We start from the raw sequence: 21317 nt of genomic DNA on the forward strand, positions 1-21317 counted from the left end.
TTAGAACTTAAAGCTATTAATGGTTTTTCATTAATACACTTTAATGCCCGTAGCCTTAATGCAAATAGTGACAAAATCAAATTATATCTTCAACTCATAAATAGATCTTTTGACATCATTGCAATCTCAGAGACCTGGCAAACAGACTCAAACACTGTTGACAATTGTTTACCCGATTATGTGGCTTTTCATATGAATCGCAAGCTCCAAAGAGGTGGAGGGGTTTCACTGTTTGTTAAAAACACACTCTCTGCGAGATTGGTAGAGAGTCTTTCCCTCTGTTGCAACAACCTCCTTGAATCTGTCACCGTAGACATTGAGCTAAAACAGAACAAACATATACTCGTCTCATGCATGTATAGAAAGCCTGGAAGCAATCTTGAGGAATTTAATGAACAAGTAGAAACAATGCTCAGACCTCATAGAATTAAAAACCTTTATGTGTGTGGAGATTTCAACGTTAATTTATTAAAATACAACTCGCTCCAACAGGCGAGACACTTTATGGATATGTTTTCTTCTCTCGGGCTTCTCCCTCTAATAACCAAACCAACCAGGTTAACTAGCACTACTGAAACGTTAATTGATAACATTTTCACTAACGTCCTTGAAACGGAACATCATAGTGGGGCCCTCATCACTGATGTCAGTGATCACCTGCCAATATTCACAATTTGCGGAAGAGAACCTGTAAATAATAAAGAACAAAAGACATACATAACTAAACGGACATTAAATGACAGTTCTCTAAATAAATTAAATATTAACTTAAAAAATGAAAAATGGCAAGAAGTATTTGAGATTAAAGATGTAAACAAATCCTATAATGAGTTTGTAAGGATTTTCATGCAAAACATGAATGAATGTTGTCCATATATTAAAATTAAGATTGGCAACAGGAATAATAATGACTCAAAACCCTGGTTCACTTGTGGACTGAAAAACGCTTGCTGTAAGAAAAATGCACTATATAGGACTTTTTTGAAAAGTAAAAGCACTGAAGATGAAAGCCGTTATAAATTGTATAAAAATAAATTGACTACAATCCTTAGAAACTGTGAAAAACGATACTTCTCTGAAAAATTAGAAAATGCCATAGGAGATATGAAAACCACTTGGAAGGTAATAAATAGCATAATTAAGAAGAAAAGAACTGACAACAGAAACAAATTCAAGAAATTCCAAACTGAAGGAAAAACCCCAACGGATGTTGCAAATAGCTTTAATGAGTTCTTTACTGAAATTGGCCGCAACCTGGCGAGTAAAATCAGCCCAACTTCATCTAAAGTGGATGATTTTCTGAAAAACTGCAACCAACAGAGTATGTTCCTGAACCCAATCACAGAAAATGAACTGCTTGATATTATTAATACTCAACATAGTAAACAGTCCAAAGATTATTTAGGACTTAGTATGAATATTGTTAAACAAGTTGCACCAAATATTGTAGCCCCCCTAGTAAATATATGCAATAAATCGTTTCAACAAGGTATTTTTCCCAATGAAATGAAAATCGCGAAAGTAATTCCGGTTTTCAAATCTGGTGATAAATCTAGTTTTAATAATTATAGACCGATTTCTTTACTACCACAATTCTCAAAAATCCTGGAAAAACTCTTTAACAACCGTCTGGAGTCATTCCTCAGCAAATTTAATATACTATGCCCCAGCCAATATGGATTTCAGAAAAATCACTCTACTTCTTCAGCAGTAATTGAATTGGTTGAAGAAATTACCAACAACATTGAAAAAAAAATGATTACAGCTGGTATATTCATTGACCTTAAAAAGGCTTTTGATACTGTGAACCATACCATACTGCTTCACAAATTAGAACATTATGGCATAAGGGGTCAAGCCAATGAATGGGTCAAGAGTTATCTGATAAATAGGCTACAATATGTGGACATAGACGAGGCGAAATCAAACAATCTTCCTATAACATGTGGAGTCCCTCAAGGATCAATCTTAGGTCCAAAACTGTTCCTGATTTATATTAATGACATTATCAACACCTCAGACATGTTAAAATTCATTTTGTTTGCCGATGATACCACCATTCTCTGCTCCCATCATAATCTTGGTGATCTTGTTAAAATTGTTAATGCAGAATTGGAAATACTATGTAACTGGTTTGCAGTTAATAAAGTATCCCTTAATGTGGCCAAAACAAATTACATGTTATTCAATACAAAGTCTGAGAGTAGAATTGACTGTATTATACGGATTTGCAATACTGAGATAGAGAAAGTTGGTGCATGTACATTTTTAGGACTTTGTTGATGAAAAACTCAACTGGAAGCATCATATAAATTATGTACAAACTAAACTGTCAAAAATAATAGGTATTTTGTATCGTACTAAGAACATTCTCGAGGAAAAAATACTCAGAACTCTTTATAACAGTCTATTTCTCCCTTACCTTTATTACTGCTCCGAAATATGGGGAAACACGTACGCAACAAATCTACAAAAAATAATAACATCCCAAAAAAAAGTATTACGAATAGTCTGTGGCGTTGGTAAATATGAACACACAACTCCCATATTCAAAAAACTCAATCTATTCAAATTTGTTGATATAGTAAAACTTAAAACAGTACTGATTATGCACAACATTTACCATAACAAAATGCCTACTAACATTCAAAAGCAGTTCCAAACCACAGTTAGGAAATACCCAACCAGGCATCCTAACTGGTTGTATAGCAAGCCCTGTAGAACAACCATCAAATCACACAGCTTATCCATAATCGGAGTTAGAACGTGGAATGGACTTCACTCAGACCTTTCAAGTATTACTAGTCATCAACAATTCAAAACTAAAGTAAAAACAATTATATTTGCAGATTACTCCAGCTAACAAGTATTTGATATTCCCAGTGTTGCTTATATATGCATTTACTTTTTTCTTGCCCTAACTGTTATTTTATTTTTTTTATTTTTTTTCCAGTTTTCGTTAGTTTTCTTTATTTTTTTGTACTCCTTAATTTCTATACGTTTTTGACGAAATATGTGCCATTACTATATTGATGCTAATGATGATGCACGGGAGGGCTACTCCCCATAAGCTATGCTTCAGCCCTCCCGCTTCTACTAATTTTGTTCATTTGTGTGTATGAATTATACGTTTTTGTTTTTGTATGATTTTAGTAGAATAAATAAAAAAATAAAAATGTGGCTTTCAAAGCACAAGTGCCTGAGGCTAATGTCTCTTTTAAAACCTTGAAGATAAACTGGATATCAAATGAATTATAAGGTGTATCAAGCACGACTGGATCCCTGTCATGGAAGTGTCTCAGCAGTAGGCCGAGTCAGCTGTGGGCAGTGAGGTGAGAAGGGAGGGTAAGTGGAAGACATTCCGTCTAGGGTAAACAAGGTGTGATTGAGAATTCCTGCTGCTATCCTAGTGAAACACGGGACAGATAGAGTCAATCAAATGCTGTGCAGGGTAAAACGTGACTTTATTACCCAAGTGGCTTGAGACGACATGCTATAGATCTGCTCAGAAGAAAAGTGAGGGGAAATCATTAAGCGCATGAGGAGACGTTTGTCTTTTTTTCCCTCCAGTACGATCTCACACTTGGGTGTCAAGACTAAATGAAACGATGTGCTACACGGAAGAGGTCTGTCACTCTCCATGAGGCCCCCCCGTCTCTACTGATGGATAGAAAGGTGATTGGCATTTCAACCACTACTTGATATCACATGAGCGTCCCTGAGGTTGTCAAACTCGAGACGTATATGTCACAAGAATTACAAGTCTTAAGATGCAAATTAAAATATGAGGGCATTTACGAATGGCATTGTTGGTAGCTGATTAGAGATGAAGGACGTGTTGGCCTTTTCACGCTGTTTCGGAAAAATGCGTGTAAACTGAAGCTTTAGTTGGAAGCAGCGTTCGTTGGCAGCACAAGACGGGGAGAAAAACCAGCAAAATAAGGACAGCACAGACTTCAAATTCCCCAAATAAACAAACTGTTTACTTGAGCCAGTTTTAACTGATAGTATTCACTATGTATCCCCATCCTTCCCCACATGCCCGGTTTTTCCCATGCCTTTGGGATTTCAAAAGTTTGCCATTTGTGTTTGGCGCTTTTCATTCTACCATTCAGTGTGATTTAAAGAAAGTTCTGAAATCAATACAACATCCTTGACAATGGCTGAACACCTGAGGCAGAACACGAATGCAGCTCCAAGGTTAAAGTTGATGCTCGCTTCAAAGCAAACTCATATTTTCAAGAGAAAATACACTCAGTCCTTTAGTTGAAGAAGATGTATTATAGGCACAAATGAAGTTGCAAGGCTATCAGAAGAATGTTACTTAGAAAAAACATCCTCAAACTTTTCCATGCCACAAAAGTTAATCAATGACTATGTTTTGATTCTACTTTGTAAGGTAAGAAACTAAAGCAGGGGTCTCAAACTCAAGGCCCGGGGGCCAAATCCGGCCCGCGACTCCATTTTCTGCGGCCCCGCAAGAGCTTGCAAAGAATATAATACGTTTATTATACGGTTACATGCCACCTTACAGAAGCAGGTTTGCCCATAAACTACATGTCCCACAATGCATCTCGTTTTGTGACATGCGCACTGAAGAGACTTGCAATTATTTGCCCTGGACTTCTGTTTTCAGACGTAGTTAATTACTAAGTTATTATCCTATCCGATAATAATCCAATTCAGAGGAAATAATGTAATACATTATTTTATATATATATATATAATATATATTTATATAGTTACAACCGGCCCTTTGAGTGCAACCTATATGCGAATGTGGCCCGCGATGAAATTGAGTTTGACACCCCTGAACTAAAGTATGTCATGATGTACACATCCATACATCTTCCATCCTCATGAAGCTCCATTTTGTTGTCCTATTGTTGTTTTCAAGGGATGGTGTTTCAGCATCTCAAATGTGAAGATATGCTGTTTTTATATATATATTTACATATATATATATATATATATATATATATTTCCATTGCATTTTCATAACATAGGTTTTTTTTATTACTTTTAGTCCAAATATTTTAAGCACACATAATAAATAATAATATCAATAATACGTGTATTTAATATAGCACCTTTCACATAAATATAATTCACAAAGTGCTTCACAGGAAAGAACTAAAGTTAAAATGAAGACCACAGAAACATGAATACAATAACAACATGAGGCAGAAATGAAAGGTTAACATAAAAACAAAACACAGACCACGTAGAGTCCCAAAAGGATCAAAAATAAGAACAGAACACATCACACACATCTCAAGTATAAACAAAAGCCAATGTAAAAAGATAGGTCTTCAATAGTTTTTTAAAAGCTTCTACAGAGTCTGCAGAGCGGATGTCAATAGGGAGAGAGTTCCTAGTGTTGGAGCCAACAAAAAGGCACGGTCACCTTTCATTTTGGTCATGGTCATGCTTAAATACTTGACGTTAAGGTCCATTCTCAATGCTGTTCTTCTCAATGGAGTATTTTTACAGTGTAGTGTTAGTACTTTAATTTGAGGAAAGAATACTTTTTCAGCCACTGTCGTTTTCCGACTATTACTGAAAGATTAGTTTAAATCCAGCTTTAACACACACAAGTATACAAATAAACTCCCAAATATTTCTCCCATTTGTTCCTACAGTCTACTCTCTGACGTCACTGACCTGTCCCAGCAGCTCGGGCAGCCCCAGCACCTGTGCCGTGAAAACGCCGAAGCAGATCAGGATGGCGTTGAACTGGCCAATGGATCCTCGGATATGTCTCGGCGTAATTTCTCCCAGGTACATTGGGAGGGCGCAGAGAGCTATACCTGTTGAGAAAACAATAAGATATTGTTTTCAAAAGATCAAGACCTATGTTTAATATGATACCGATCAAATTATAGAGGGAACATCACACCTTACGTGATACCGCTCCTCGAGTGCAAAGTGGCTGCTATGAATAGGTAGAGCTGTAGGAACAAATATCCCTACTTATTGTTCCTTTAATCTTGAGAATATGTTCAAATTGTTTCTGAATCTGTTATGTGTTAACACAGAAATACAAAGACATTGCCAACTACTTCAACTCCACTTTGACAGTAGGAAGCAATTGTTGGAGAAATGCTGAACTTTCCTCAATCGTGTGGCAATGTTATGGGTACTTATGTGGATGGCCTATGCATTAACAATGTGGGTATCTGCATATAACAAGGATATTTATTCAAGTGAGAGTGCTGAGTAGGAAATTGTTCCTGAGGCCACTAAGGTCTCAAACTCGCTTGATGGGTTCCACTTGTTTAATGGTAAGATGAGATAAGAGGTTTGTGGGGAGTATTATTCAAGTGCAAAATGGATACACATACTGTATCTTTGATGAACAATGGGAAAATGGGTTAGGTATAGAAACACAAAACATTAAAGGTGGGGTAGGTAATTTTGGAGAAACCAGCTCGAGTGCGCTAGAATTTGAAAATACACAGCCGGAAAAAATCTACCACTTCCTTCAGACTTCCATGATTGGTCGTGCTTTTTACAGTACTACGGCTTCCACAGATTCAGGTGATAAAGTGTGGGGGGGGGGGTTACCTTGGTTGGTGATTGGCTAATGGTTACACAAGCCAAATAATCATTATGTCATCATAATGAGGCCAACATCTGATCAGCTCATTTTCAGTCAGGTTTTTATATAAATGGATCAGGCCAAAAAGTGAGCGAAACCTTTTTCCTGAAACTTTCAGAACCTCTTTGCACGGAGGGGACACATGGTTATGAATAAAAGACGTGAAAACGTGGATTTTGCATAATAGGTGACCTTTAAAATTGTGAATCCTCCTTGTGATTTGAATCCAAAATGTGATGGATTATCCTTGAACCAAGTGTCCTGAAAATTAGGTCAGGATTTTTCTGGAATCCGGCTGACAAACAAACCAGAAGTAAACTTCTAATCCTCCCTGCAGTAATTTGCTCTACACTGGCTTTTGTAAACTGCCCGAGTTGTGAGTAGAAGCCATACTTTTCCAGCCCAGTGAACACTTACCAGAGTCCACCCCGATAATGAACCGACCAATGATGAGCATCTCAAAAGATTTGGCACTTTCACCCAGGGACAGCAGCAGCACAGCTATTAGAGCGAAGATGTTATTCAGCAGCAAGGTTCCCTTTCTGAAGCCAGAGCAGAATGGGGTTTTAAAAAGAGAGAAAAATCACATTCAGGCAGAGGATAAAATGATCCTACATAAATGTTTCATAAATCCTAATATCTGCACATTTATGTTGTATTCATTTCAGTTTAATTGTAGAAATGTGCAAATTAATTACTTGTGATATAACTTATTTAAAAAGCAGAACCACAGCTAGCTTGTCTACATCCTGAAAAGTTGATTTAAAAAATAATAGTATTAATAATAAATATGCTTTCTTAATATAGCAATGCAATACAAAATAATAACTTAATGATTAGAAAACACCAAGATAAACTGTAGCTTTGCAAGATTGGAAAAACTAAACCCAGAGACATTATTACATTTTCTTGACAACGTTCCTATAAAAAAAGTTCTAAGGAAGGGACATTTGAACATGGTGCTGGAATCAAAAACCATTTGATCTTGAAGATGATAAGGAGAAGAGTTTAAAGAGGCGTAGGCCTATTACTCTTTATAGCCAGCAAAGAAGAAAGAAAGAAATCATTAGCCGCTTTCACACCAAGTACTTTGCCGTACTTAGTGCCAGCACTTAGTACCCCAGGGCACTAAGTACCAATCGCGTTCACACCGGAGTACTTTTCCCTGAGGGAAGATTATACAAATGAGCCACTGACGTCACTTCGTCTTCTTCTGCTTTGGGTTTACTGGCAGGCCGCAGTCCCTGGCCGGAGGTCCCCGGCCGCAAGTCCCCGGAGGACTGGCTTCAGTAGAAGCTGCTGGGACTCCCAGCAGCTTCTACTGAAGCCTTCTGAGTAAATCGCCAGAATGCCGACACCTCCTCATCTCCACAGCTCCCATGTTTTTTTTTGTGTCGCCATAAGTTAGTCTCTCTCCGTTGGTGCGTGGGGCTAATGCTAATGCCAGCGGCTTCAAAAAAGCTTTTCAGAGTTTTACGGGGCGTGGTTTGCAATTCGCCCAGCCAATAGAAATTGGTACTTCTTTGGTCCTTTGTTGGTACCACCTCTAGCAGGCACTAAAAATGGGGGTAAAAGTTCCCGGCACTAAGTACACTTTTTGGTGTGAACACGACATAAGGGGTACTAACGGAACTAAACGGGAAAAGTACACCGGTGTGAACGCGCCTTATGTGTAATCTTCAAGGAGGCTGCTGATGACTGGTCAAGCTTCAGGTGACAATTGTGAGGAAAACCAATTAGTGCATGATCAAAACTAAAATATATTTTAATACATATTAAGGACATATTATACTCATTCTCAGGTTAATATTTGTATTTCGTTCCTCTACTGTGACATGTTTACATGCTTTAATGTTCAAAAGGCTCTTTATTGTTCTCATACTGCCTGTGCTGCAGCACCTCTTTTCACCCTCTGTCTGAAACCAGAGCCCAGTCTGCGCTGATTGGTTAGCTGGCCGGCTCTGTTGTGATTGGTCAACCGCTTAGAGATGTCCTGCCCCTTAGCCCATCACGTACAAAGTGTTGGAGTGCTAACCAATAGAAGCGCAAATGTTACATATTGATGTCACTATATGTTACCGAAGTAATCAAAGGAGGCGTTTCAGGCAGGAGGGGGACATTTTGGATTTTAGCTTTTGCAGACCATTTACATGCACAGAAACCTATATAACACACGACAGGAAAGGAAAAACAAAAAGCCATAATAGGGCCTCTTTAATGAAAGTCATTCTTAGGTCAGAATCCTTATAACAAATGAATCCTGAATCAATAGGAGTGGCAGTGAGTCAACTCACCTTCCCAGTATTTTGAGGATCATGGTGACAGACACGGCTCCGACGAGGCCTCCGATAGAAAATATAGAAACAGTGACGGACCAGAGGAGGGTGGTGGTCTCCGCTCTGAGGGGCTCCCCATACCTCTCCATCCATGTCCTGTTGTAGAAAGCTTTAATGTACTGCAATACAAGAGACACATGGGAAGCAGACATGTGTCAAGTCCATTGTTCATTTTAAACAAAAATGATTACACCTTCTAATGTTTCATTAAAGATAAAAGGTAAAACCCACAATTCAAATTAGAACAAAAGCAGAATGAATGTAATATATATTCCACAATGCCTTTCAATGTATAATGTAGTTATTATGCTCAACGACATACTGTCACTTTATACCAACTCAACTCCCCTACCATACATATTTATTTGCACACTTTCATTTTTGAAGTTTTCAGGGCAGTTTGTGTTTCATGTTTTTTAAGCTGGTAATATTTCTGTTTAATACAACAACTCTCTTAAATGACAGATATGTTAATATATATAACATAATGTATACTTCCTGATTAGTCTCTGGGTCCCTATTCTAAAGTTTGGGTAGCTTATTTGGTTGTCCCATTTCACATACTTCCATTATATCTTATGCTTGTCCTTGTATTTAAAACTGTGAATGCAATGAATTGAATAGTTTGACAACTAATACATCACATGTCATGTACTCAAGGACTGCATTTAATGAGAACATCGAAGTAAAGCTACACTGAGTGAAAGACATGGGGGCTTTCACCGAAGGGTGCTTCAAGACACTGTCAGCACAAAAGCAGACGGAACAAAAAACCTTGTGTTTTTATTTCATCCCGCATTTCACATTTGAAAGAGCCATTGTGTTTGCTGCCAGATAATGGTTATAAAACAAAAATAGGTGACAATGTTAATTTCTCTTCCATAGGCTGTCCTTGCAAACTTCAGGCAGAACAACTCTCACAACGAGTTACTAGCTTTTTCAGAATACACATATATTTTGATATGACTTCTGAAAGCACCATTATCCTTTCTTTTATTGAGATATAAAGAAAGGGCTACATTTTAGATCTTTTAATCTCTCTGGTACATTATGTTCATTAAACTTCAGGCTGCCGACTTGACACATGAAACCCTTTCATAATTAACGAGCTTCTGACTTGGCGGCTGAGTTCATTCTCATTCCCTATTTTACAGCAATAACCATGCCATGTTTGTACAACATGTCAAAATGGCAATCTAGGTTTTTACTTTAATAACTAAATCCATCCATCTTCTCCCGCTTATCCGTGGTCGAGTCTCGGGGTAGCAGTTCCAGCAGAAAGCCCCAAGCGTTCCTTTCCCCTCATCAACCAGCTCTGACTGGGGGATCCTAAGGCGCTCCCAGGCCAGCGAAGAGATATAATCCCTCCACCTGGTCCTAGGTCTACCCCTTGGTCTCTTCCCAGCTGGATGTGCCTGGCCCAGGTGTCTTCCTTACTAGGTGCCCGAACCACCTCAACTGGCTCATTTCAACGCGAAGGACAACAAATCAAAGTCATTTATAGCCTCGGCAGGCTCTGTGATCGCACTTCTCCACTCTGCTCTACGCGCCTGGTCCTCTCCTCCAGATGAGTGACGTATCAGGCCTCCCTCATGTATTTGTCCGCTTGCCGTTGGCTCTCCTCCACGTTGCAAGTCTTCGTCCTCCTCCCATCTCCTCCAACAGATAACGTCCCTCCTGTCTGTTTTTCCTCTCCCGCTACTCCATCGCTATCAGAACCAGACGGCCAACTTGGCTCCGAGGCCGGCACCGCTGCCGCTCGGTACAGAACTCATCTGTCCTTCCTCCTCATCCTGTAGATAAAATAACCTGTAGGCTTCGGCATTTTTGTAATAGCTGCTTGTCTCGAAACTCCTTTTCCCTCAACAATTTCCACTCTCAAACTTTTTCTTCTCCCACATTTTCTCCTAAACAACCTTCATCTGTCACTCAATCACTCGCAATTTGAATAAGTCACATGTGAAACATATTCTCATTCTGATTGGCTGTGAAGTGGTGCCCGCTGACTGTTACGGAGTGTTTGAGAAACATCTCTGGAATCCATCGATCTGATTGATTAGCGGAGCAAATGATCATAATACTACGGAGGGAAGATATTTTCGTTTGGATTACTGGTCTGGGGGAAGCTCAGGTGTGTGTGTGTGTGTGTGTGTGTGTGTGTGTGTGTGTGTGTGTGTGTGTGTGTGTGTGTGTGTGTGTGTGTGTGTGTGTGTGTGTGTGTGTGTGTGTGTGTGTGTGTGTGTGTGTGTGTGTGTGTGTGTGTGTGTGTGTGTGTGTGTGTGTGTGTGTGTGTGTGTGTGTGTGTGTGTGTGTGTGTGTGTGTGTGTGTGTGTGTGTGTGTGTGTGTGTGTGTGTGTGTGTGTGTGTGTGTGTGTGTGTTCCCCGGGGGAAACACTCACGAGAATTACCGGCTGTTGTTATGCTTGCTGTGACGTCAAGTTACTCCGTTCTCTGCTTGTAATTATGCCGTTAAAAGCTTCAAAGTTGTATTTATCATCTGAATTTGCCGAAACAAGTTTAATATTCTGAAAGCCAAGACTTTGTTTATTTGAAACCAGATGAAAACAAACTGTAACGGACCCTGCCGTGTTACTTATGATCAGTGTTGGGACTAAAGCGTTACTGTAACGCCGTTATTTTTGGCAGTAACTAGTACTCTAACGCATTACTTTTTAAATTCAGTAACTCAGTTACCGTTACTACATGGTGCGTTACTCCGTTACTGCGTTAGTTTTTTTATATAGTCAGCCAGGCGAACAGAGATGAGAACTGTACTTAAGTACAGCACTTGAGTAAATGTACTTAAATACGTCCTGTGTCACATGCGGAGACGCGCTGTGGGCGTGTTTGTGTTGTTTACTAACAAGACTATCATGGCGGCGGCGGCGGAGCTCAAGTCTAGTTTCTCCACCTGGAGATATTCTCACTATTTCACTTTTGTCGAGCACAAAGAAAAGAACGTTTCTGTTAAATGTAAGTTGTGTCCTGGCGGGTCAAAGAGCCTATCTACTGCCCAAACCAGTCATTCAAATCTCTTAAAACATCTGCAAAAACAACATGCTGGGACGAAGCTAGTAGCTAAGACCACAGAGACTCAGCCGACGCCACTCCACCTCCACCTGCACCTAAGCAACAGCGGCTGGATTTTAACCAAGGGACTGCTAGCCTGCAGATGCACATGCAGGCTATTGCTACCGTGGAGTCACCCGCTTTCAGGGAGCTAGTTAGCATGATAGCATGTCCGGGCGGCACACAGCATATGAAACGGAAAACTTTTTCCAACTACCTGGAGAAAGAATATACAAAAATGTAAAGCCAGCTAATATCGATGCAATCCAGATTGCATATAATGCATGTCAAGTTGATCAACAGATTGTATTATTCTCCAATGCAATAACAGTACTGAAATGAAGGCTATAAGGGCATTAATATAATGGGAGCCCTTTTTTAAGTAACTAAAAAGTTACTTTTCACAGTAACGCCTTACTTTTTCGTGTAAGTAATCAGTAAAGTAACTGAGTTACTTTTGAAATGAAGTAACTAGTAATGGTAACTAGTTACTGGTTTTCAGTAACTAGCACAACACTGCTTATGATTACTATCCACCTTACATTCATAATGTCAGCGGAGGGAGGGGGGCGGCTCTGAGGAACAGCAGTGTGGAGGGAGAGCTGTCTTCTTCCCTTTACAAGCTTCAAAATATATATTTATCGTGTGATTTTGGAAATAAAAGTTTCATATTCTGAAATCCAGGACTTTGTTTATTTACATTTTTTAAAAAACATCCGAAAAAAAAACATTTTTGTTTTTTTTTAATTGGCTCATGATAGGCCCCCGATCTCCGTAGGCCCCTGGGCTTCAGCCCAGGTCAGCCCGTGCATTAAGGCGGCCTTGCTGGCGGAGGCCAACCCTCACCGGAAATGGGTCCGACTTACTGCAGAGGACCCGGACACAGCTCTCGCTTTGGGAGTACAGAGATTGGATGGCCCTGAGTAGAGACCCCCTCACCCCATACTCCTGCACCACCACAGTAACTCCCACAGTAACTCCCTGGGAACTCGGTCATACGCCTTCTCCAAGTCTACAAAACACATGTAGACCGGATAAGCGTACTCCCAGGCCCCCCCCCCAGGATCCTTGCGAGTGTATAAAGCTGATCCGTCGTTCCACGACCAGGACGGAATCCGCATTGTTCCTCCTCAATCTGAGGTTCGACAATCGGCCTGACCCTCCTTTCGAGTACCTTAGAGTAAACATTCCCGGGGAGGTTGAGTAGTGTGATGCCTCTGTAATTGGCACACACCCTCTGATCCCCCTTTTTGAAAAGGGGAACCACCACCCCGGTCTGCCACTCCTTTGATACTGTTTCCGACTTCCACGCAACGTTGATGAGACGTCTCAACCATGACAGTCCCTCAACACCCAGAGCCTTCAGCATTTCCGGGCGGATCTCATCCACCCCCGGGGCTTTGCCACTGTGGAGTTGTTTGACGACCTCAATGACCTCCCCCCGGGAGATTGGTGTTGATCCCCCGTCATACTCCAGCTCTGCCTCTAACATAGAGGGTGGAGTTGTCGGGTTCAGGAGTTCCTCAAAGTGTATAATATGTTGCACATCCTTTTAACATGTGTTTTTCATTGAATTCAATTACTAATAATTACTGACATAACTTTAAATATGATGTATAGTTTCCTAAACGGTATGACTGTTTTTAATTAATGACTGTTTTTAAATGCCTTTGTCTGAATGTCTTTCATTTTTGTAAAGCACCTTGAATTGCCTTGTGTTGAAAGGTGCTATATAAACTTGCCTTGCCTAAACTAGTAACTCCTAAACTGTGTTCCCTTTCCTCTGCTGTCACGTTAATACTTTCCCTGTTTCGTCAGGTCCATGTTCACCAACAGTATGGACTTGTGAACCTTGTGCCTCGATTTCCATCAACTTCCCACTGAAATGCATTGGATTTAAAAATGAGGAGGATATGAATATGTTTTTTTTTTTGTAAGAGGGCAGAAATCATGCTTCTACTCACTCACAAATCACACAGAGTTCACCGTCTGATCACATATTTGATGTGCGAGAGACTACGAGTTAATTAGAATTGAATGTCCATGCATTTTTTAACAATCCATCTAATATTCCTTTGTACCAAGAAAGGGACATGAAGAGGGAAACCATCAAAGGTTAGACAGAATAAAAGTCTACTTTTGTGAACACACACACACACGCACCATGTATACATCACTTCAGGGGACATTACATTGACTTACATGCATTTCCTGGAGACTTATCCTAACCATAACCAACACATGCTTAACCCTAACCTACCCTTACCAAGTCTTCACCCTAAAAGTAATGATTCCCCTCATGGGGACCTCCAATTTGTCCCCATAAGGGAGGCAAGTCCCCACACATGACTGTGTAAACAGATTTAGGTCCCCTCAAGTATAGTAATGCAAGGCCACACAAACACACACACACACACACACACATTCATTGAGTTTAGTTTTTGTAATATAAAGAAATAATATCAGAGCTTGACAGTGATCAAGGTTTTTATATCAAATCTGCAGAGAATAACAACAGGGAACACTGAATATCTAGTTAAATTAATTAGCAACCAAATTCAGTACTCTGGACAAGCATGATGTCGTCTTTGGGGATCTCCCATAACTTTTCATTTTGGCTGATTTCCCAAACGGCCAGGGGAGTAGATAATAAATTACTGTAATTACATGTTTTCGTACCATTTCCGTCTGAGCTGCTCAACATGTTAGTGGCTCCCTGGAGGCACACCTACTGCTGTGCCTGGGGAAAACTAAATGTTGGTTGACCTGCATCGTGTGGATTTGCTATAGTGATTTTAGTGGATAGTTATAACTTTCAGGCAAATTTGCAGAACTTATCTTTTTTGGAATAATCATGTCATTTCGGTGAGCCAGTCTTTTTCAGAAAAAAGGTTTGAGAGCGTACAGTCGGTTCTTTTCATTTCAATGTGTTTGCCAAACGAACAGTAGAAGAGAGGATATTGCCAGTTGATTTATCTATCACATTTATAAAGACAGAGGGAGACATTTTGGATAAGAGCCAACGCTATCTTAGTGATCAGCAGGTGCTCGAGGTGAGAAGAAGCTACAAAGAGAATACAATAAAAGCAACAGCTCATCATATCAACTGGAGAATTGGTGCATTAACAGAAGCAGATTATTGACAGGAACTACTGATTAAACAAAGATCAACTTGATCAAATTAGCACGTACAGACAACAGTGGAGGTTTCTAGTTTTACGAAAAAAAGCATGCCATCTATTGTGAATGTCCTTCCATATCAAACCTGATGTATGGCAAACATACTAAAGCTGCAGCACTTTTCTCCTAATGGAAGTGTTTTGGGCTGTCGTAATGTGTTTGCACCTGTCAGCCATCGTACAAACAACATGAATACAATGAATAAGAAGCTACCTGAAAAGATACCATCAGAAAGGTGGCAGACCAAGTGCTACCGAGGTGTCCCTGAGCAAGGCACCGTTCCCTACACTGCTCCCCGGGCGCCGTACATAATGGCAGCCCACACTGCTCCTAACACTAGGATGGGTCAAATGCAGAGAAACCGTTTCGTTACATGGTACCTGTACTATGTAATGACAATAAGTTGAATCTATCTATCTATCTATTTCAGCCAAGACAGAGCAAATTCTCAGGCAAGAAGAGGCTGGTTCCAACTTAAATGGCTATCTAGATCTATATATCTATATACTCATTAATTTGAGTATATACTGTTTTTTTAACTAAATACAAATCTGTACATTTGACAGTGTATTGATAAATGAAAATGATCCATTGTTACACATCAAATTGAGATACAATTCTTTTGGGGAAACACTTCTTAATCTGAAGGTTTGAAGGAGCTGCTGACATTATCTGTAAGACGTTTATGGAGGCAGAAATGAGGCCCAGGTTTTGAGGGATCAGGCTATTGTAAGAGCAGAAAGAGAAGTGAAGCTGTGTGATGGAGGAGTGTGAGAGTCAGCCCTTCAGGTGTGAATTCAAGCCGTCTGATTCAGTGTCTAATAAAGCCCTCCTGTGAAGAGTTAAGAATAGAAAGAGCTGAGACATTTAAAGCAGGGGTTCCCAACCCCCGGAGCAAATGATCATAATACTACGGAGGGAAGATATTTTCGTTTGGATTACTGGTCTGGGGGAAGCTCAGGTGTGTGTGTGTGTGTGTGTGTGTGTGTGTGTGTGTGTGTGTGTGTGTGTGTGTGTGTGTGTGTGTGTGTGTGTGTGTGTGTGTGTGTGTGTGTGTGTGTGTGTGTGTGTGTGTGTGTGTGTGTGTGTGTGTGTGTGTGTGTGTGTGTGTGTGTGTGTGTGTGTGTGTGTGTGTGTGTGTGTGGGTAGCTGTGAGTTTATCGTAATATTTGCAGAATTATAAATATGTAAACATATTTTATCATAATATTTTTTTCAAAAAGTTTTTCATTTTCGCACCTATACCAGTCATATTATATCATCCAGTAGCCTAGTTAATTTTTCACCAGAAAACCGTTGAAAATGGCTTTTATGATGTTCCGAGGGATTCGGCAGCTCAGCCTATAAGGTCTCGATAAAGTTACAGGTGCACCAAGTAGGAAGAGGAGCACACAGGAGACAACCGTTTAATTGCAGACTGTTATGTTTATGTGGGGAAATGGCAGTGCATACATTATTTGAGATATATTTCAAACTCGGACTTCATTTTAAGGACATGTCAGCCAGGGGTGTAGAGCTATTTGTTTAAGCACCGGATTGACAAAACAGGAGAGTAAACTAGTCTGCCTTGATCTATGAATTCATGTCTGGGACTCTCACGGTATCTGCTGCCCGCAGCTGTTTTATAGAAGGAAAACTTCTTTCACTTCATGAAATGGCTGCAAGACAAGGCAAGGCAAGTTTATTTATATAGCACTTTTCAACACAAGGCAATTCAAAGTGCTTTACAAAAAATGAAAGACATTAAGCATTAAAAAAGAAAAGCTAATAAAATAAACATTAAAAGGAAAAATACATGGATAAAAGTTACAGTGCAGTCTAAAATATGAATAGTTCAATTAAACATTAAAAGAAAAAGTACATGGATAAAAGTTACAGTGCAGTTTAAGATATGAATAGTTCAATTAAAAGCAGCGACAAAAAGAAAAGTCTTCAGCCTGGATTTAAAAGTAGTAAGAGTTGCAGCGGACCTGCAGGTTTCTGGGAGTTTGTTCCAGATATTTGGAGCATAATAACTGAACGCTGCTTTACCATGTTTAGTTCTGACTCTGGGGACAGAAAGCTGACCAGTCCCTGAAGACCTGAGAGATCTGGATGGTTCATAATTTAGCAGGAGGTCAGTAATGTATTTTGGGCCTAAACCATTCAGTGCTTTATAAACCAGCAGCAGTATTTTGAAATCTATTATTTGACACACAGGAAGCCAGTGTAAAGACTTAAGAACTGGAGTGATGTGATCCACTTTCTTAGTGTTAGTGAGGACTCGAGCAGCGGCGTTCTGAATCAGCTGCAGCTTTCTAATAGATTTTTTAGTGAGACCTGTGAAGACACCATTGCAGTAGTCGAGTCTACTGAAGATAAAGGCATGGACAAGTTTTTCCAGATCCTGCTGTGACATTAGTCTTTTAATCCTAGATATGTTCTTTAGGTGATAGTAGGCTGATTTAGTAATGTGACTGTTGAAACTCAGGTCAGAGTGTCACAAGTTAGACACTTTTATTATTGTTTGTTTGATGCCTCATCTAAACTCTCCTGTCATTTCAGATCCCGCTTTCCTCCAGGCCCTTGTAATCAGCTCATTTCCCTCACCTGGTCTCCTCAGCCCTTCCCCTCACCTGTTACTCATTCCCTCATCACTCCACAGTATTTATACCACCTCATTATCAGTTGTCCTTTGCCAGATTGTCTTGTCGTTTCCGCCAAGCTCTCAAGTGAGTTTTGTCCTGCCCAGTTTTGGATTCCTGCCTGCCTGTCTGACGGATTTATTGGTTTTGACCCTGCCTGTCCTTGACCTGGAATTAACTGAACATTACTATACTGGTTGTATCTGAGTCGTGCTATTGGGTTCTGATCTGTACCTGTGATCGTGACAGTACAATCTGGCCAAACATGAATCCAGCCGACTCAGCGACAGAACCGCCTTCGCACGATATCGTGTTACAACGCCACGAGCAGCAGCTTACCTTCATGGCTGAAGCGATGCAGGAGATGGCCGCTCGCTACGAACGGACCTTTGTGAATCTCCGTGATCATCTTCAGACCCGTCCTGCAACGGTCCATGAACGGCCCGGAACTAACTCCAGCTTCCGCTGTTGGAATCCAGAGTCCTCCGGCATCGGATGCACGCCTGCCTCCTCCGGAACGCTACTCTGGAGCTCCAGGTTCGTGCAGACCATTCCTGGTCCAATGTTCCCTCGCCTTCGAGCTTCAGCCTTCCGCCTTCCCAACAGAAAGATCCCGGGTGGCGTATATTGTCTCTCTTCTCACGGGCAAAGCTAAAGACTGGGGTACCGCCGAATGGGAAAGACAATCCTCTGCCTGCTCGTCTATAAGCGTATTCTCCGATGAACTGCGTAAAGTTTTTGATCACGCTACACCCGGAAGAGAGGTAGCTCGGGGACTGTTTAACCTGGTGCAAGGAGGGAGATCTGTGTCCGATTACTCCATCGAGTTTCGTACCATAGCCGCCGAGAGTAACTGGAATGCTTCTTCACTTCTCGATGCCTTCTACAACGGTCTCTCGGATCGCCTTAAAGACGAGCTGGCAGCTAGGGACCTTCCTGCTGATTTAGATGAGCTGGTGGCTCTCTCCATCCGCATTGACTGCCGTCTGCGGGAGCGGAGGAGAGAGAGGGTTTTCTCCGTCGCCCCTCAGGCTCCGCCTCTCCCGTCAGCGCATGCTACTGAACAGGTGAGAGGAGGATTTTCTAACTCGTCTGAACCAATGCAGCTGGGGCGGACCCGGCTCTCCGAGGCAGAACGACAGCGCCGCCTGCGGGACAACTGCGGGACAACTGCTGTCTTTACTGCGGCCAGCAGGGTCATCTTGCCTTCTCTTGTCCTGTAAAAGACAGGGCTCACCAGTCATCCAGAGGGCGCTGGTGAGCCGTATGATGAATTTAGAAATGCCCTCTCGACCCCTAACCCATGCTGAGCTGCTTGGGGAAAATGCACACTGTGGCAGTTCTTATTGACTCTGGTGCTGATGCCAGTCTTTTGGACATAACACTGGCCTTTCAAATGGGACTTGGTCAGGAGGCTTTGGAGAAGCCCATCAATGCTACAGCTCTAGATGGTCGTCTTCTCTGCAGAGTAACACACCGTTCAACTCCAGTTCAAATGAGCATGTCAGGTAATCACAGCGAAACACTCTCTTTTCACCTTATCCATGCACCACATCAGCCTGTCATTTTGGGGTTTCCTTGGTTAAGGAGGCATAATCCTCATATAGATTGGGCTTCAGGGACTATTAGAGAGTGGAGTGCTCATTGTCATGCTGTCTGCTTAAGATCTAGTTCCTCAATTGATTCCAGTCAGCCGAGTATCTCTGAGTGTGAAGACCTTTCCGGTGTTCCCAAGGATTACTGGGATCTTAAAGAGGCCTTTAACAAAGTTCGGGTCACCTCACTCCCGCCTCATCGTGCTAATGACTGTCCTATTGACCTGTTACCTGGTACTTCTCCTCCTAGAGGTCGACTTTTTTCTTTATCGGCTCCTGAAACTAAGTCAATGGAGAAGTATATCAATGACTCTTTGGATGCAGGGCTTATCCGGCCTTCATCATCTCCTGCTGGTGCAGGTTTTTTCTTCGTGGGTAAGAAGGATAAGACTCTGCGCCCATGCATTGACTACAGAGGACTCAATAACATCACTGTCAAGAACAGGTACCCCCTTCCACTTGTTTCCTCTGCATTTGAACTGTTACAAGGCGCTACTATTTTTACCAAGCTGGACCTACGTAATGCGTACCATTTGGTGAGAATCAGGGCGGGGGACGAGTGGAAGACGGGATTTAACACTCCTAGTGGACATTATGAGTATTTAGTCATGCCTTTTGGACTCACCAATGCACCTGCAGTTTTCCAGGGGTTGGTGAATGATGTTCTGAGGGATCTTCTCAATATCTGTTTTTGTATACCTGGATGACATTTTGATTTTTTCCAAGTCTAAACAGGAGCATGTGGTCCATGTTCGCCTAGTCCTCCAGAGGCTCTTGGAGAACCACCTCTTTGTCAAGGCAGAGAAGTGTGTGTTCCACACCACAGAAGTCCCTTTCCTGGGATTTGTGGTCTCCACCGGAAACATCAAGATGGATCCTGAAAAGACCAAGGCGGTCACTGACTGGCCACGCCCTTCAACACGCAAGGAGCTCCAACGCTTTCTGGGTTTTGCCAACTTCTACCGGAGGTTTATTCGAAACTACAGTTTGGTGGCAACCCCTCTCACAGCTCTCACCTCTCAGAACATTCCCTTCCGGTGGTCCTCGGTGGCCGAAGGGGCTTTTGGTGAGTTAAAGTCACGCTTCACCTCTGCTCCCATTTTGATTTTTCCAGACTCTACTCGGCAGTTTACTGTAGAGGTAGATGCGTCGGACACTGGAGTTGGGGCAGTTCTTTCTCAACGGTCGGCCAAGGATTAGAAGATGCACCCGTGTGCCTTCTTCTCCCAGAAGCTGTCTCCAGCAGAAAGAAATTACGATATTGGAAATCGAGAACTGTTGGCAGTGAAACTTGCCCTGGAAGAATGGAGACACTGGTTGGAGGGAGCAGAGCAGCCTTTTGTGGTCTGGACGGATCACAAACATTTGGAGTACATCCGTTCAGCTAAGCGGCTGAACTCTCGTCAAGCCAGGTGGGCTCTGTTTTTCACACGCTTTGATTTTTCTCTTTCATACAGACCTGGTTCTAAGAACATCAAACCTGACACCCTGTCTCGCCAGTTCCAGCCAGAGAGCTCTCCATCTCATTCTGAGAATATCATCGCTTCTACATGTGTCATTGGTCTGGTGACCTGGGAGGTGGAGGATAAGGTCAAGCGCTCTCATGCTGAACACCCAGCCCCAAGTGCCTGTCCTGTTAACCGTCTGTTTGTTCCTGCCACTCTCCGTACCCAGGTTCTCCAGTGGGGTCATAACTCCCGCCTGGCTTGTCACTCAGGAGTGAGACGGTCCCTAGCCCTGATTCGACAGCGATTTTGGTGGTCTTCCATGGAGAAGGATGCCAAAGAATTCATTGCTGCTTGCCTAGTCTGCTCCCAAAATAAGACCTCACACCAAGCACCCTCCGGTCTTCTTCATCCCTTGCCTATCCCTCATCGTCCCTGGTCCCACATCGCCTTGGATTTTGTCACCG

The 21317-nt window shown here is 41.7% G+C and overlaps 1 protein-coding gene across 9 annotated transcripts in view; it reads right to left on the bottom strand.

The window, feature by feature from the left end:
- The window catches only part of slc2a9l2 (solute carrier family 2 member 9, like 2), a 266419-nt gene that overhangs the window by 135491 nt on the left and 109611 nt on the right, over positions 1-21317 (bottom strand). For all 9 annotated transcript variants that reach the window (XM_034083015.2, XM_071203082.1, XM_034083021.2 and 6 more), the window contains 3 exons: positions 8896-9056; positions 7019-7143; positions 5665-5810 (listed from right to left, as the gene is read on the bottom strand). In XM_034083015.2, the coding sequence (XP_033938906.1) occupies positions 5665-5810; positions 7019-7143; positions 8896-9056 (432 nt within the window). The remainder of the gene's footprint in view (positions 1-5664; positions 5811-7018; positions 7144-8895; positions 9057-21317) is intronic.

Source organism: Pseudochaenichthys georgianus, chromosome 5 (assembly GCF_902827115.2).
Source record: "Pseudochaenichthys georgianus chromosome 5, fPseGeo1.2, whole genome shotgun sequence".
Lineage (NCBI taxonomy): Eukaryota > Metazoa > Chordata > Actinopteri > Perciformes > Channichthyidae > Pseudochaenichthys > Pseudochaenichthys georgianus.